At 40.2% G+C, this 14,769-nt stretch overlaps 1 protein-coding gene across 13 annotated transcripts in view; it reads right to left on the reverse strand.

Annotated features, from left to right (window-relative positions):
* The window catches only part of mcf2lb (mcf.2 cell line derived transforming sequence-like b), a 40,805-nt gene that overhangs the window by 24,097 nt on the left and 1,939 nt on the right, over nucleotides 1-14,769 (reverse strand). For 10 of the 13 annotated variants that reach the window (XM_081601781.1, XM_081601741.1, XM_081601723.1 and 7 more), the window contains exons 1-2: nucleotides 8,081-8,549; nucleotides 1,739-1,822 (exon numbers count right to left, since the gene is read on the reverse strand). In XM_081601781.1, the coding sequence (XP_081457907.1) occupies nucleotides 1,739-1,822; nucleotides 8,081-8,534 (538 nt within the window). In that variant the 5' untranslated portion in view covers nucleotides 8,535-8,549. Of the gene's footprint in view, nucleotides 1-1,738; nucleotides 1,823-8,080; nucleotides 8,550-11,664; nucleotides 12,024-12,269; nucleotides 12,985-14,769 lie in introns of those variants that run through there. The other 3 variants (XM_081601750.1, XM_081601763.1, XM_081601757.1) reach the window with 3 other exon arrangements.

Raw genomic sequence — 14,769 nt, forward strand, 5'->3', positions numbered from 1 at the left:
AAGTAAAGAGGAAAGGGACAGACATGACATTTGAATGGCAAATATTAACTGTCCAGAGATAAAACAATGTGAACTAAGCATACAGGTCCTTCTCAAAAAATTTGCATATTGTGATAAAGTTCATTATTTTACATAATGTAATGATAAAAATTAAACTGTCATATATTTTAGATTCATTGCACATCAACTGAAATATTTCAGGTCTTTTATTGTTTTAATACTGATGGTTTTGGCATACAGCTCATGAAAACCCAAAATCCCAGTCTCAAAAAATTAGCATATTTTATCTGACCAATAAAAGAAATGTATTTTAATACCAAAAAAGTCAACCTTCAGTGTATAACTGAATAATTATGTTCAGTTATACACTCAATACTTGGTCAGGAATTCTTTAGCAGCCTTCAATGCGGCATGGAGGCAATCAGCCTGTGGCTCTGCTGAGGTGTTATGGAGGCCATGATGCTTCGACGGCCTTAAGCTCATCCAGAGTTTTGGGTCTTGCGTCTCTCAACTTTCTCTTCACAATATCCCACAGATTCTCTATGGGGTTCAGGTCAGGAGAGTTGGCAGGCCAATTGGGCACAGTAATACCATGGTCAGTAATACCATGGTCAGTGGTTTTATCACTGTGATCAGGTGCCAGGTCGTGCTGAAAAATTAAATCTTCATCTCCATAAAGCTTTTCAGCAGATGGAAGCATGAAGTGCTCCAAAACCTCCTGATAGCTGCTGCATTGACCCTGCCCTTGATAAAACACAGTGGACCAACACCGGCAGCTGACATGGCTCCCCAGACCATCACTGACTGTGGGTACTTGACACTGGACTTCTGGCCTTTTGGAATGTCCTTCTCCCCAGTCTTCCTCCAGACTCTGGCACCTTGATTTCCGAATGACATGCAAAATTTGCTTTCATCCGAAAAAAGTACTTTGGACCACTGAGCAACAGTCCAGTGCTGCTTCTCTGTAGCCCAGGTCAGGCGCTTCTGCCGCCGTTTCTGGTTCAACAGTGGCTTGACCTTTGACCTGGGGAATGCAGCACCTGTAGCCCATTTCCTGCACACGCCTGTGCACGGTGGCTCTGGATGTTTCTACTCCAGACTCAGTTCACTGCTTTCGCAGGTCCCCCAAGGTCTGGAATCGGCCCTTCTCCACAATCTTCCTCAGGGTCCGGTCACCTTTTCTCGCTGTGCAGCGTTCTCTGCCACACGTTTTCCTTCCCACAGACTTCCCACTGAGGTGCCTTGATACACCACTCTGCCTATTCGTTCAGAAATTTCTTTCTTTGTCTTACCCTCTTGCTCGAGGGTGTCAATGATGACCTTCTGGACAGCAGTCAGGTCAGCAGTCTTACCCATGATTGCGGTTTTGAGTAATGAACCAGGCTGGGAGTTTTTAAAAGCCTCAGGAATCTTTTGCAGGTGTTTAGAGTTACTTCGTTGATTCAGATGATTAGGTTAGTTGCTCGATCAGAGAACCTTTTCATGATATGCTAATTTTTGAGATAGGAATTTTGGGTTTTCATGAGCTGTATGCCAAAATCATCAATATTAAAACAATAAAAGACCTGAAATATTTCAGTTGGTGTGCTTTATCACAATATGCTAATTTTTTGAGAAGGACCTGTATATGAATCGGACACAGTTTGAGCTCAAATAATCACTGAAGGAAAGGAAACAGGAGTGACGTCGGTAACTGTCAGATAAATGTAACCACAAGATAAAAACATGAAGCCGTCACCTGAAAGGAAGGCAAACTGCTTTCTGAGATCAGGCGTGATGTCAGCAGCGCGGGGGGGATTGGTGTCCAGCTGCATGATCTCATCTGGAAAAAAGGAGCAAATTCAAATATTTATTCATCAACCAACCATCCATCAATCAAGCCTTAAAAGAATCTGCAAGTACTATTGATAGATAAATACACATTTAGAGTTAAGCAGCTAAAGAGGTTACAAATGATCAGAATTCTGAATATTGAAGAAAAATCTTGATTCATTGGGATAAAATGCACAGTGGCTCTTTAAAATTTTATATTTAATGCTAGTCTCCTTGGGGGTTTTGTGATTTTCCTTCCATAGGGTCACAGTTATGGAAGGAAGGTCCTCCATAACTGGACCTTCCTGTTATGGAGGACCATAACAAGAAGGTCCAGTTATGGTCCTTCCTGTATTCCTGTGTCTCTTCAATTGACAGAGCTACAGGTGAAGCTACTGATTATCACGATACTCTCCTCTACAGTCTGTCCAATCAAAACCCCTGGTCAAAAGAGCCCTGCTTCAGGTCTTTTGGTCTTTTTGTGCATCTACTTCCTTGCAATGCAAATCTCAAGCCGGACCATTCATACTGAGCCCTTTTCTGCTAAAGGTTAAAAGGAAGTGGTTCCTATCCACTGTCGTCACATTCTTGTTAAAGGTAGAGAGCAGCTTCAAAAATCACCAACTCAATGCACATTTCACCACCCTCTCAGGTAGATATGTCGGTAGGTGATATCTCTAGGTATATCATGATTTAACTGAATTTGACTATAGGTCGAAATGCCTTCTGTTCAACTGGACATGAATTGGAATAAATGCTTTCTCAAAGCTTGTATGTATTAGTGTCATACAAACACATTTAACTGAAGTGAAGTTCACCTAGAAGTCTATCGTTATTGAGAGCAAAGGCCAAGACAGTAAAGGTGCGATTCTTAAAAAAACTTATTTTATTCAGGTTTAAACAAGTCAAAATGTCTAATTAGTTTGCGTAAGAAATCCCAGTTTTTGTCACACATATGTACATCTCTGGAAAAAATTAAGAGACCACTTAAAATGATCACTTTCTCTGATTTTACATTTTATGAGTATATGTTTGAGTAAAATGAACAGTGCTTTTCAGACCTGAAATAAAGCAAAGAAAACAAGTTAATATTCATTTAGAAACAACAATATTAATGTTTTAACTTAGGAAGAGTTCAGAAATCAATATTTGGCGGAAAAACCAGGAGATTTTCAAAGGACTTCAGTGCAGTTTGGTCTTAATTTTTTCCAGAGCTGCATATATATCAAGAAAATCTAAATGTCAAGCAAAATAGGAAGTTAAGCACAACAAAACAATTACAGGAATACCAGGGAGTACCCTGAAACAAATATGAGAAATGTAAACAAGCAAATGTGAACAAAGAACTACGTATTTAAATAAAGGACATGCGACAAACTATTATTGTTCTGACAATTTGATCTTTTCTTCTGATCCGATCAAAACCATACAACCAGTCAATAGGCTCTTTTTTGAAAGACAGAAAATGCTTTAAGCTATAATTTGTTATATGTGTAGTTTTTTTCCCCTCAGGTTACTACATTTCTCTTGCACCTAAACAATAAATAATCTGACCCCAGGTAGAGTAGCCAGACAAACTATTTAGTTATGAAATATCTGTCACCTTGAGATGGATAATTTTTCTACCTGAGTTTAGTAACAAATAACATAATAAGAACAAGATTACTTAAGATAAATGTAAAAACGCTTTAAAGTGGCCTAAAGGAACAGGGTGGTAGGAAGTGAGATACCAACCAATGAGAAGCGAAACAGCATCATTCATTAACAGATTAGAAAACTAATGATTTAACACAACAGACATGCATAAACGTGAAGAAAATACAGACAATAATAGACTAAATTGGCAGAAAATAAGTTTCAATGCATATTTATGAGGCTCTGAAAAATAAATGAAAGAAAAAATGAAAGAATGCAACACCTGGACCGTCGGTTATTTCAATCTTTTGGAAATTTTGAACTTTTATATTTATTTGGACCTGGTTATGAAAATGAGCTGCTTGGCAATAACCTTCCAATAATTCGTCACCTTGGAGACCTTTGACACAATTGATAGTTTACAGTATTTTTTTTTGTTTTAATTTATCTTGATCAACTAAAGAGAAAATTCTGTTGATATGCCAACGACGTGCCTGGGCACGAAACGGACCGACACAAGATGGAAGCAAGTTGGGACAACATGGCAGCATGTGGTTCAAACTGGGAATAAGAAATGACCCAGAGCCAAGGTCATGGCACCGCTGAGGCTTTATCCAACACAACCTCTGAAACAGATGGTTTCACATCTTTAAAGACAGCTGGAGTTCACTGATGTTGACACCAAGGTCACACTAATCTTACACAGCAAGGAGTAAATACACACATGTAAATGTTATGAAAATACACAAAATGAAGAAGGGAATTGTAAAGCTAGGATAAATAGGTTAAGTCATCAATTATTCAGTCATTAGATGAAACAGAACCAAAATCTATTTCTTTAAAAACATTTTTCAAGCCAAATAAGTATGGATGAAACACACTGACTGACCGTGCTTTGTGTTTTTAAGCAAAGTTTCCTCTTATATTAACATGTGCAGCATTAATTTGAAAATTTTCCATTGTTTCTGCATCAGACCTAACTTGAACTTTTTAGCGTTTTCGAGTTAGCATGACTTGATCAGGAACTGCTCACTGATTGTTCACTTTAATCTTAGTTCCTTTCTCCTCCACCAAGGCAGACGAATGTGAATCAAAGCAAATAAACGTTCATCTCTGTGAGGATAGTGACTTTGTAAAACGATGTAACCATGATTAATAACGGTCAGCATGGCCTTGGGTGTTCGGACACAAAGCTGCAGCCTCTCTGAGGCTCCACATGCACTGAAGCTCACAAAGAGACCTCCATCAGTTTCCTCTCTCTGACCTGATATCACTTACTCCCCCAGCCACACCCTACCCCCAGAAACTCCCACGCATATCACATCAAAACCAGACCCTCAATCAGGCCAGAAAGAAGCTATTCTGTTTCTGAAAAATCCCCTCATTAATGTCCAGTTTCAGCTTCAGCCCGTTTTCTCGTGGACATTTTCTCCATCGACGTGAGTAAATATCCTTTCACCACACTTCTTGCTCAAATGGAAAAGTCCCGAGGGCTGCTCCTGTGAAACGAAAGCCGGTATCGGAGGGTGATCTCACGATAGATGAACGATAAACTAAAAAAAAAAGAGAGAACTGAACATCTTGTACATCTTTACAGCAAAGAAAAGCAACACTATGAAGCTCAGTAGTTCTTTGAATAACTAAGATTGCAAACAAATCTATTGGAGCAGTATTTATTGATGGGTATAATGGAAAAAATGAAGTGCTGTAAAAAAGTGTTTGCTTAGGTAATTAAACAAGAATCAGACCAAGTTAACCTAAGTAAAAACAAGTAATCTATTTATTAAGGGAAAAAGATGTCCAAACAAACTTAGTCCTGTATAAAAGAACAATTGCCCACAAAACCCAACAACTATATCTGATAGCAACATCTGCCATGAAGCGTTTGTGATAACTGGTGTGGAGGACTTCTGGCCCACTTTTCTTTGTACGACCGTTTTAATGATCACAAGCTGAGGATCTGAGTCAGCAAAGCAAACCCAGACCATCACACTGCCACCGCCATGTTTTACTGGAAATATGATGTTCTTTTACTAAACTGCTGTAAGTTAATGACATAAAATATTTTCAAAAAAGTGAAGTTGGGAATCACCAGGATATTTTTTAGGTCTTTCTATTCTTATTGGTAAGTCATCAGTTTCCTCCAGGGACTCTCCCGTGGATGTCATTTTGGCTCAGTCTCGTCTTTTTTTTTTTTTTGTTGAATCGCAAAAACTAAAGGCAAGTGAGGCCTGGAGAGGTTTAGATGTAGATCCCGTGACCTTTCCTAATCTCCTGGCCGTCGTTGAACTCTTGGATTAGTTTTGGTAGGCTGCTCCCTCCAGGAAATGTTCCCCGCTGTTCCATGTTTTCTTCATTCGTGGATAATGAGCATCATTATGTGGACTGCACAACTGAGGATAAAGAAGAGCTGTCTGAACATGGTGGAGATGACAGAACAACGGCTCTGTTTCTCCTACAGCTCTAAAAATTTGATGAAACAACTAAATTTGTTGGAGGACTTCAAATACAATCTTTAGAGGGGATGTGCCGATTCTAAAATTTTAATGAAGTTTGTCTTCCTACTTCCATACACAGGAAAAAAAATCTATCATTTATTGCGTTTTTGTTCTAAGAAAACTAACAAAGTCTGTTTGAAACCATCCACATGTCCTCAATTCAATTTAAATATGAAACAACATCACAAATCTGTCAAATCAGATAGAAGCATGGTAAACTTTGGTGTGTTTTTCAGAGGTCTTCCCACTATTGAGATAAGAATAATGCCCAATACCTTATTAAAAATGTTAACTTTTTGCAACCAAGGAAACTTTTCTGGTCTTTAGTGACAAAAGAATTCCTTTCCGACCCCCAACCCCTACCACCCACCCACCCACACACACACACGCACACCCCCACGCACTCACACACGCGCAAACTCACAGCTCAGCTGCCGATTCAAGCGTTAATGTTCTTAATAAGGCTCAGGGTTTGGGATTAGTGTCCGCTCAGGCTCACGTTTATGGCTGACGAGTCAAACGTTAGTGGGTCACAGTGGCAACACCTGGACCGCCTGCCACTACTGACACAGATTAAGCACGACCAGAAGGTGGAACTGAAATGTTGGTTCTCTGTTTTTGAAATGAAAAACACCATCAAGCTTCTATAACAAAACAAAATGCTGCTAGAGTAACATTTTAAAAAATATTGCTAACAGTTGCATGTTTTCTTGCTTGAAATATGATTCAGCCTTTTAGAGTGAATTTCCACACAATCAATGGCTCGGTTTTTCAAGGTGTATGTCATCAGAAAAATGGGGGAGATGCAACAAATAGCAATAAGTAGGATTACAGTAATGGCCGTGAAGAAGAGGAGAGGCACAGATAAAGCGAAGTGGTGTCTGCAGAGTCGTGACAGGTCATGCAATATGAAGGAACACAAAGGGTGAGACGGCTCAGATGACACCAAAACGTTTGCCGTCTAAGGTGATGGTGATGATTATCAGAGCTCATCTGATAATCAAATAATTAAAGTGTGAGACCACACAAAGTTTTAGAAACAGAGCAAAAGAAACAATCTGAAACAAACTAAGATCCAAACCAGTTCCAAGGTGTTTCTTCATTCATAGCAAAGGTCACAGGAATAAATCCGCCTCAGCGTCTTACACACAAAAACAGTGATGCAGCACAGAGCAGCTGCAGTTTTCCTTATCAAACTGTTATGGTGGGGGAAAAAATGTTTGCAGAACTGGAAAAACAATAACAAAAATCTACACCGATGTATTCAACTCTCAATTTTCGTAGCTGGATCTTTATTCAACCTGTAGGATGAATAAATAAGAGATGCTTTGAAAAAATTGGCTGGCAACAGAGTTTGGATACTTTTTATCTTGCACTGGTCTGACTGATATCCGATCTTTTTCAGATCACTGAACTCAAAAGTTCATGTAAAGAAAAACAAGGCTCAGCGTTAGCTGTTTTCAGTTTTAGTTTCAGTGAAGTTTTCAAATATTTAGTCGGATTAAACACACAAATGTCAAAAGGTATTTAAAAAGGAGCCTATTTTATTCATGTCAGGGAATGTCTTTGGCTTCTTTAGGAAAGAGTGAGAGAGAGCAAGACTTCCAACAGAAAACAGGAAGGCTCAGAAGAGTAAAAGTGCTGTGTTTGAATCCTTTTGAGTTTTTAGCTTATGTGTGTCATGGAACCTGCTTGATTTGGAAATTTTGGAAAAAGCCCTGGAGTTAAAGTGAGGATTTACATTCCATAAGAACAACACATGAAGACTGCCGTTTTTTTGTCATGCTAACAGCATAAACTACACAAAATACTCACATAAGATACTAAAGCCACTTTCAGATTTCAACCATCTATTTTGCTTTCATTTTTAAATATGAATAAAATGCTGTTTTACAATGACCATTTTAATTGACGCAATGTAAATTAATATTGATCACGCACACAACAGGAAGGCAAGATACAACTAAAACTAAAACTACTCTTCTATTACTGTCTGTTAGAGCTTTTAACAAGAAGCTGAATCCAGCATATCAGTGGGTCAAACCTTTAGAAAATGTCTGATTGGTGCATCTCTAGATCTAAATCACAATTAAAATGCTTTTGAGTCACATTCACATCAGCTGTGCAACACCTACCACAGAGCCAGTGGCAACGACAGGAAAATTTGTAGAATCTCTCCACCTCTTCAAGAGAAATCCGAACATGACGACATCCACACTGGTCTTTAGGATTCAAACGTGTATACAGATCTTCATCCATCTCTTCCTCAGTCCAATTATCCATCTTTTCTTCCATCATTCGTTCATTCTCTCCGCTCTCCACTAAAACTCTATCAGCCCGGATCTCCTCTCCGTCCGCTTGTCTCTTTCCGTCTCCTCCAGGACTCCCCTCTCTTTGCTCCTTACCAGTAGACAGAAACTCTGTCCATCCTGCAGTCACAAACAAATCCAAGACTTGCTTTTCTAGGCATTCATCTGAATCTACAATCATACGTTCTGCCAGAGTCAGCTCTGAGTTGGCCTTTGTGCTAAACCCAGAGTCTAACCCGAGGTCCACGTCCTCCTCCATGAGGAAGCTTGAGTTTGCCATCTGTTGTGTAGTCTACTCCAGCCTCGCGACTCTTGCTCCATGAAGCTGTGCAGGAGTGTCACACAAACAGCTTCACTCCCATGCTGACTCCACCTTTCCACAAAAAAGTGCATGCAGCCTGTGCAGGTGCTCCACTGCCTGCAGACATCAGTCACTGAAAGGACTTCCTTTTTCAACCTCGGGTTACCTCCCCTGCATACAAAAGCTACAGTGTAGTGCTCTACCCAGCCCTCAGTGATAACTCAACCAGTTTCCTCTATCGCCTAAAAGAACAATGCATCCAACCTGCTCTCAAACCCGAGTCTGACTTGTAGAATACATCCGCTGCTAGCAGGAAAGTTATGCTAAAACATGTTACAAACACTGTAGCTCTCGGTGCTCATTTACCTAGGGCAGCCAAACCTGGGATAGCCGATTGGCTTATCTCTGGAAATGTGCACCAGAAGTACAAAGCTCCCATTCTGCCCAGCCCTTTCAAACACAGCCCGCAACCCCATTTAACCATTCACGGCCTGTCAACTGAACGCTTCTATTCTCGTTTACTCCACTCAAATGACCCCGTTCTTACAAACTCACTGAAAGAGCCGATTCTGAGGAAATCTCGTTTAAAGAAAGACACTGTTTCTTGACAGAATGTGGCAATTAAGATTCAATTTCAACAAAACCCCAGAAAAGACAGATTTCAATCAAAGCAAGGTAATGGAGACTAATATCAGTCTTTCAACCCGTCATTATCTACTTTAAGTTATGTTTCTCTTGTGGGAGTTTGTTATGTAAGCTTGAATTTGCATAGATTTTTTTTAAGGTGGGGTAGGGATGGCAGGATAATTTATATGAGTGTTAGCTTTGCCAACAGTGGCGTACAGGAGGCTATCAGTGTCAAAACCGTGGCTTTATAAGTCTTAGAGAGCAGTGTCTAACAAACTTAGAAGCAGCCGCCCAGTCTCTGAGGTACAATACGAGCTATAAATTCATCCACCCACACGTTGCGTTTCTTTTTTAAAAATCACACATTATAACATGAAAACTCCACTGGAGAGATTGAAGGAGCAAATATTTACAGAGTGCTCAGGGGAACAATGAGGCACATGTTATGTATCTGAACATGTGACTAGACTGGGTTTGCATTTGATAAAAACAAACAGAGGAGCATCCATGGGTCAAGTGTTCAGACATATGCCTCTTTAACATCAACAGACTTTGTTTTACTCAATCTGAAATTCTCGTGAGTTTTGAAACACATTAGATGTATGTACTGCTTGTTATATACAACAAGCAGTTCTAATCAGACAGTGGCATATGCATTAATATTATTGAAATTTTGGGCTTTTAATTATTCATTTGAAGTGATATTTTTCAGGTTGGAAGAATTATTTAACATAAAACTTCAAGAGCATTGAAAGGCCGGGATGCACAATTATAATTGATAATTTTTCTATAGTGCTTGGAGGCTCTAATATATACCAGGTCAAAAATATGGCTTTAATGCCCTTTCATGCATAGTGGTCACTACAGTGGACAGCCATCTAAAAGCCATTTTCTTGTGCTTCTTGTGGATTTTTATGTTATAAATGCACACAGACCACTGAAGTGGACACTAATGCATCATAAATTACACCATCAACCACTGGCCATCAGCTTCAAATGCAAGAAATTATTTTTGTTAAATCCAATATGGCCGACAGACAAAACAGCATGCCGACCGACCCGGTCCCTCCTACTGTAGACGATTCTTACAGGTAAAAAAAATATTGTGAATCAGATACCCCCTGTAGAACAATAGCACTGATGTATTTTTCAAATAATTTTGTATTTAGAGAAAATTACAATTGATCACCTAAAAAATGTACCTTTTTATGCCTTAAGAAAATCTAAATATAAAAAAAAAATCCTGACACAAAAGATCATAATTCATGCATGAAAGGGCTGCCCTTTAGCACATTATTCGACCACGTACTCTTTGAAGTGTTCAAATCTACCTTAAATCTGGATGACAGAATTGGTAGAGTTCATCTAAAATGGTTGGTTTCCTTTTACAGACGTATCTTTTACGTACAGGCCATTGGTTTTCAACAGGGTTCAGGTCAGAGGTTTGGATATGTTATTCAGAGAGTCTAACACTAACCACTTAGAACTACTTTTGATGTGTGTTTGGGACCATTGTCTGTAGCATACAGCCACGCTGTGAGATCATAAGAGCATGACGACTGCCAAAAGCCTGCTGGTTACGTTCACGTACGAAATAATAATAAAGAGATTGTGAGCACAGTCGTTGCATGTGCATTAATGGACGTAACATTGTCCTGGGGAACAAGCCTACAGCTTGAACCACCTTAGCCAAACCCTCAACCTAAAATAAATGCAAAATGTTCAAGATGTGTCAGAACAAACTAGGAACTTCCAACTTCTTCCAACAGAAGAAGAACGCTACTTCAAGCTCTGTGGTGGGAGCATCAACCTGTTTCATGGTCTGCGGCATAGTTGTCACGTACAAAGTGAGTGGAAAAATGAAGGAGGAAGACCTCCTTCAACTTCACCTCAAATGAAAAGTTGAAAACCTGACTGTGCTGTATGTATGTGTATAAATTGAGCCTGTGTAGATTAGAGAAAATTCACACTAAATTCAAACTTGTGTAATCATTAAAAAAAAAACAAAGACCTTAATAAATCTTTTATCTCACAATGTTCAGAATATAAGGTATTAAAAAAGCTGCACAGTCTATAAAGACATAAGAAATAGTGATTTGCCTTTCAAATTCTTTTTGTGTTTTCAGTAAGGATAATGACTTTTCCAGAGCTGAAAGAAAATGGAAACCTTCACAGGAAACCATGCAGTTCCAGCACGAACACACTACTTATGAAGGACATGCCGTTACGTTGAGTCGATGCTCCAAAATTAGTTAGGCTTGTAAAATCTGTATGTATAAACTATAATTGTAGCTTACAACATAAACATGTATCCAGAAATAGAACAAGGCAAAATGTCCGAGAGCAATCTTTGGAAAAAAAATAAGAAAACAGGTGAAGGTATTTAAAGAATATAAGCTTTAGCTTTGAAATGCTGCAACCTATAAGAAACAAAAAGATCTCAAATGCAAGAATGTCTATAAAAGAACAGATATCAACTCACTTGACTTAAGTGGTACCATTGGTATCCCTCTCTCTGAATCAGATGAACTTTTCCTAGTTTTCCTTACCATCCTTTTTACTGCTGTGCACTATACCTACTTTAAATAAATAGTCCCAAAAAAACAATGTCTCAAAGTGGAAACGACCTAGCAGGATGCCAATCTGAAGCCCCCAGTTCCTTTTCCATTGCAGCAGCCCTTCTGCCGGCAAGGTGCTGCATGCTGCAAATGCCGCATTTGCTGAGAAATCCTTTTCTCCTACGGAAAAATGTCAGTGCAGCTGCAGAGATCGGCGAGCTAGAAAATGAGGAGGCTATTTAAGCTGCACAGTCATGCACTCTTACGCACACAAAATGTGATACGCACAAAGACACAAAACAGACCCAGTGGGAAACAAGGGAAGCCCACAGGAAACACTTTGTGGGGCTCCGGGCATGTTGCCCTGCAGAACTGTTGGCCAGATGAATATGTTATGCACGACACAGACACACAGAGTGTCTGCGTCCATGCTTTGCCTACAAATCTGCAGCACTGCAGTGTTGCAGCCGTGGAAAGATAGGATTTTAACACAAACATGCTCAAACAAGAGAGGTTTTCCTCCTCTTACCATCCCAGTCCCTCCAGGAGTTCTTGCGACTGGCAGGGCTGAATGGGAAAGAAGAACCCAGTCCTGTGATGTCCAGGTTCTGGATCAGATGACTAAGACGGTTCATGAGCCGGCAGGATGCCTCTCCACCCTCCCGGAGAAACTCAGGCAGGGACATGACAGCAGGCCACTGGACGTCACGCTCAAACAGAAACTGGCATCCAAGGAGACCTCTCAGCTGCACACTCTATAACAGACTCCAAAACGCACTGCCCAAATCCGGACATGGACAGAGACCTGGCTATTTTTGTGCCAAGTTAGTCAGGATCACAACCAAAGGATCTCGCATGCATTCAGCGAGGACATCTCTGCACTGGGTACAACGCCAGTCCAGCGTCCACTGCAGTGCCACATTGGGGACTCGAGGAAACGGCGCTGTGCAAAGCCGGCACAATTAGAAAGAGCTGAGTCACTGTCTGCATAACCTCTGAAACCAAAATGGTTCACTCTGGAGGTGAGAACAGGAGGGCACACTCACACACACACTGACACTCAAACCTCCACGCAAATGCAACCACTGAGTGACTTACTTGCCGCAGCGGCAAGTAAGACAAGAGGGAAGGAAGGTCGAGTGCAACAGAAGCGGAGGGCAGCCGGTGGAAGGCAAATCCCCTTCTGCTTCTCAGGCTAATTATACTCCTCCGCTCCTCAACTAATCTGCTTTGCAATTGTAAATTCTTTCACACATCCAACGCCTGATGAACAACAGGATCACGTAAAGGACTGGAAACCCGTTGTGTGAAAAAAATAAAAATAAAATACCAAAACAGTCTGAAAACTTTATACTGTACGTTTTCATCTTTCAGAGTCAATATGTTGTGAGTAACTGAAGTCAAAGAGCAAACACAGCTTTCCGGGAAGCTTTTACGTTTATGTGTGTTTTGTGTCATTGTTTGGTGCTGCTTGGCAGTTAAAGCTAGCAAATAAAAGGCAGCTCAGTGTTTACAGGCTTAGTAAAGAGAAGAACTCTCGCATGTTGATGAGGCAACTGCACACAAACATCAGCGCTGTTTTAACAGATATATGTCATCTACAGCCCATCCTGCATGTTTTTCTTCACAATGCACACCTACTCCAATGTCCACCCAACTCTTCAATTTAAATGCTAGCATCTCAACATTTTAATGTTAACAACAAGTAAAAAGCAAACATGCTCTTTTAAAGTAACCAATATTACATTGGCACATTTGGTGGTGGTAATCAATTTGATATAATTTACATTTTCTCCCAGTCCAATTAGTCCTGATCTAGGCATGTTTAAATCCTGGACTAAGCCCAACTTCTTTTCCCTCTAGTTAATAAATGCTATTTGTGATTTCGTGCCAGTCACATCCCCAGTGACTCTGCAGTCACCTCTGGCAAACCAATTTCTACAAGTCATATCCTACTTTAGTGTAGCAAAATACTTTAGTGTTTTCATGGATACAGTAGACCCCTGGTATTTGTGGGTGTTAGAGACCACAGTCACCCTAAACAAGCCAGAACCCATGAATACTTGAGACCCCCCTCTAACAACTGCCTATTTCAAAAGCTCCAACACCAAATGTATCTTAATACACACCAAAAAGCTAACATCTTTGGTCTTCCTTATAAAATATGTGATATGTTACTGCTCCTCTTGTCTTTGAGGTATTGACTAACAAGCTGCGGACTAAAAGCAGCCTGCTGGATCCATTTGGCTCTGCACCTGCTCCGCCTTTAGAGGATGATCGCGCAGCTCAGCTGACCTCCTACAAAAATAGGAAACAGAACCTCACAATATGGTACCGAAAACAGAGCGACATTCACGTCTGATCTATAAACTTCCTCACTGACCTTCCTGTTCAGAAAATACCAAAGAGAAGAATCTGAAAAACAAAAAAAAATGGCTGAGAACTCGTTTTTTACCCGAGAGACAGCTGGGCAGCGTGAAGCTAAGCTGAGAAACTTTCTGAGTCTCAACAACCTACTGAACTTTCCTATCCTACAATCACAAGTGAAATACGTCTAAGCACACAAATAAAGAGGCATAACCTCATTTTAATTATAGGGTATCAGCTGAATAAGGCCATGTAACATATGCTATTTACAACTGAAAGCACAAAACCACCCTAAGTGTAAGTGACCCAGTGTAGATTAACATATTTATGCTGGAAATGTTACAAATTCAACTAGACGTTGCCCTTCAAATACACTGGACGTGGGTCTACTGTCCACTTGAAAAGCTGCCTGTGTCCATGACTGCAAAATAGTTACAATGAAATTCATCCAGCCCGCTGTGGGCACTATCCTCGCTGATGGAGCTGTTTCAGCTATGATATAAAACTAGAGATGCAGAGAGAAAGTAATTGACGACTAGAATCAGAGAGCCACAGGCTGAAAATGTAAAAACTTGATACTTTGTGTGAAAACGCCACACAAAGCGCTACCAAGTCGTTGCACTTTTCAGTGTAGATGCTGCTACTGAAGGAAGAAAACTCAA

Source organism: Poecilia reticulata, chromosome 2 (assembly GCF_904066995.2).
Source record: "Poecilia reticulata chromosome 2, P_reticulata-male-v2, whole genome shotgun sequence".
Classification (NCBI taxonomy): domain Eukaryota; kingdom Metazoa; phylum Chordata; class Actinopteri; order Cyprinodontiformes; family Poeciliidae; genus Poecilia; species Poecilia reticulata.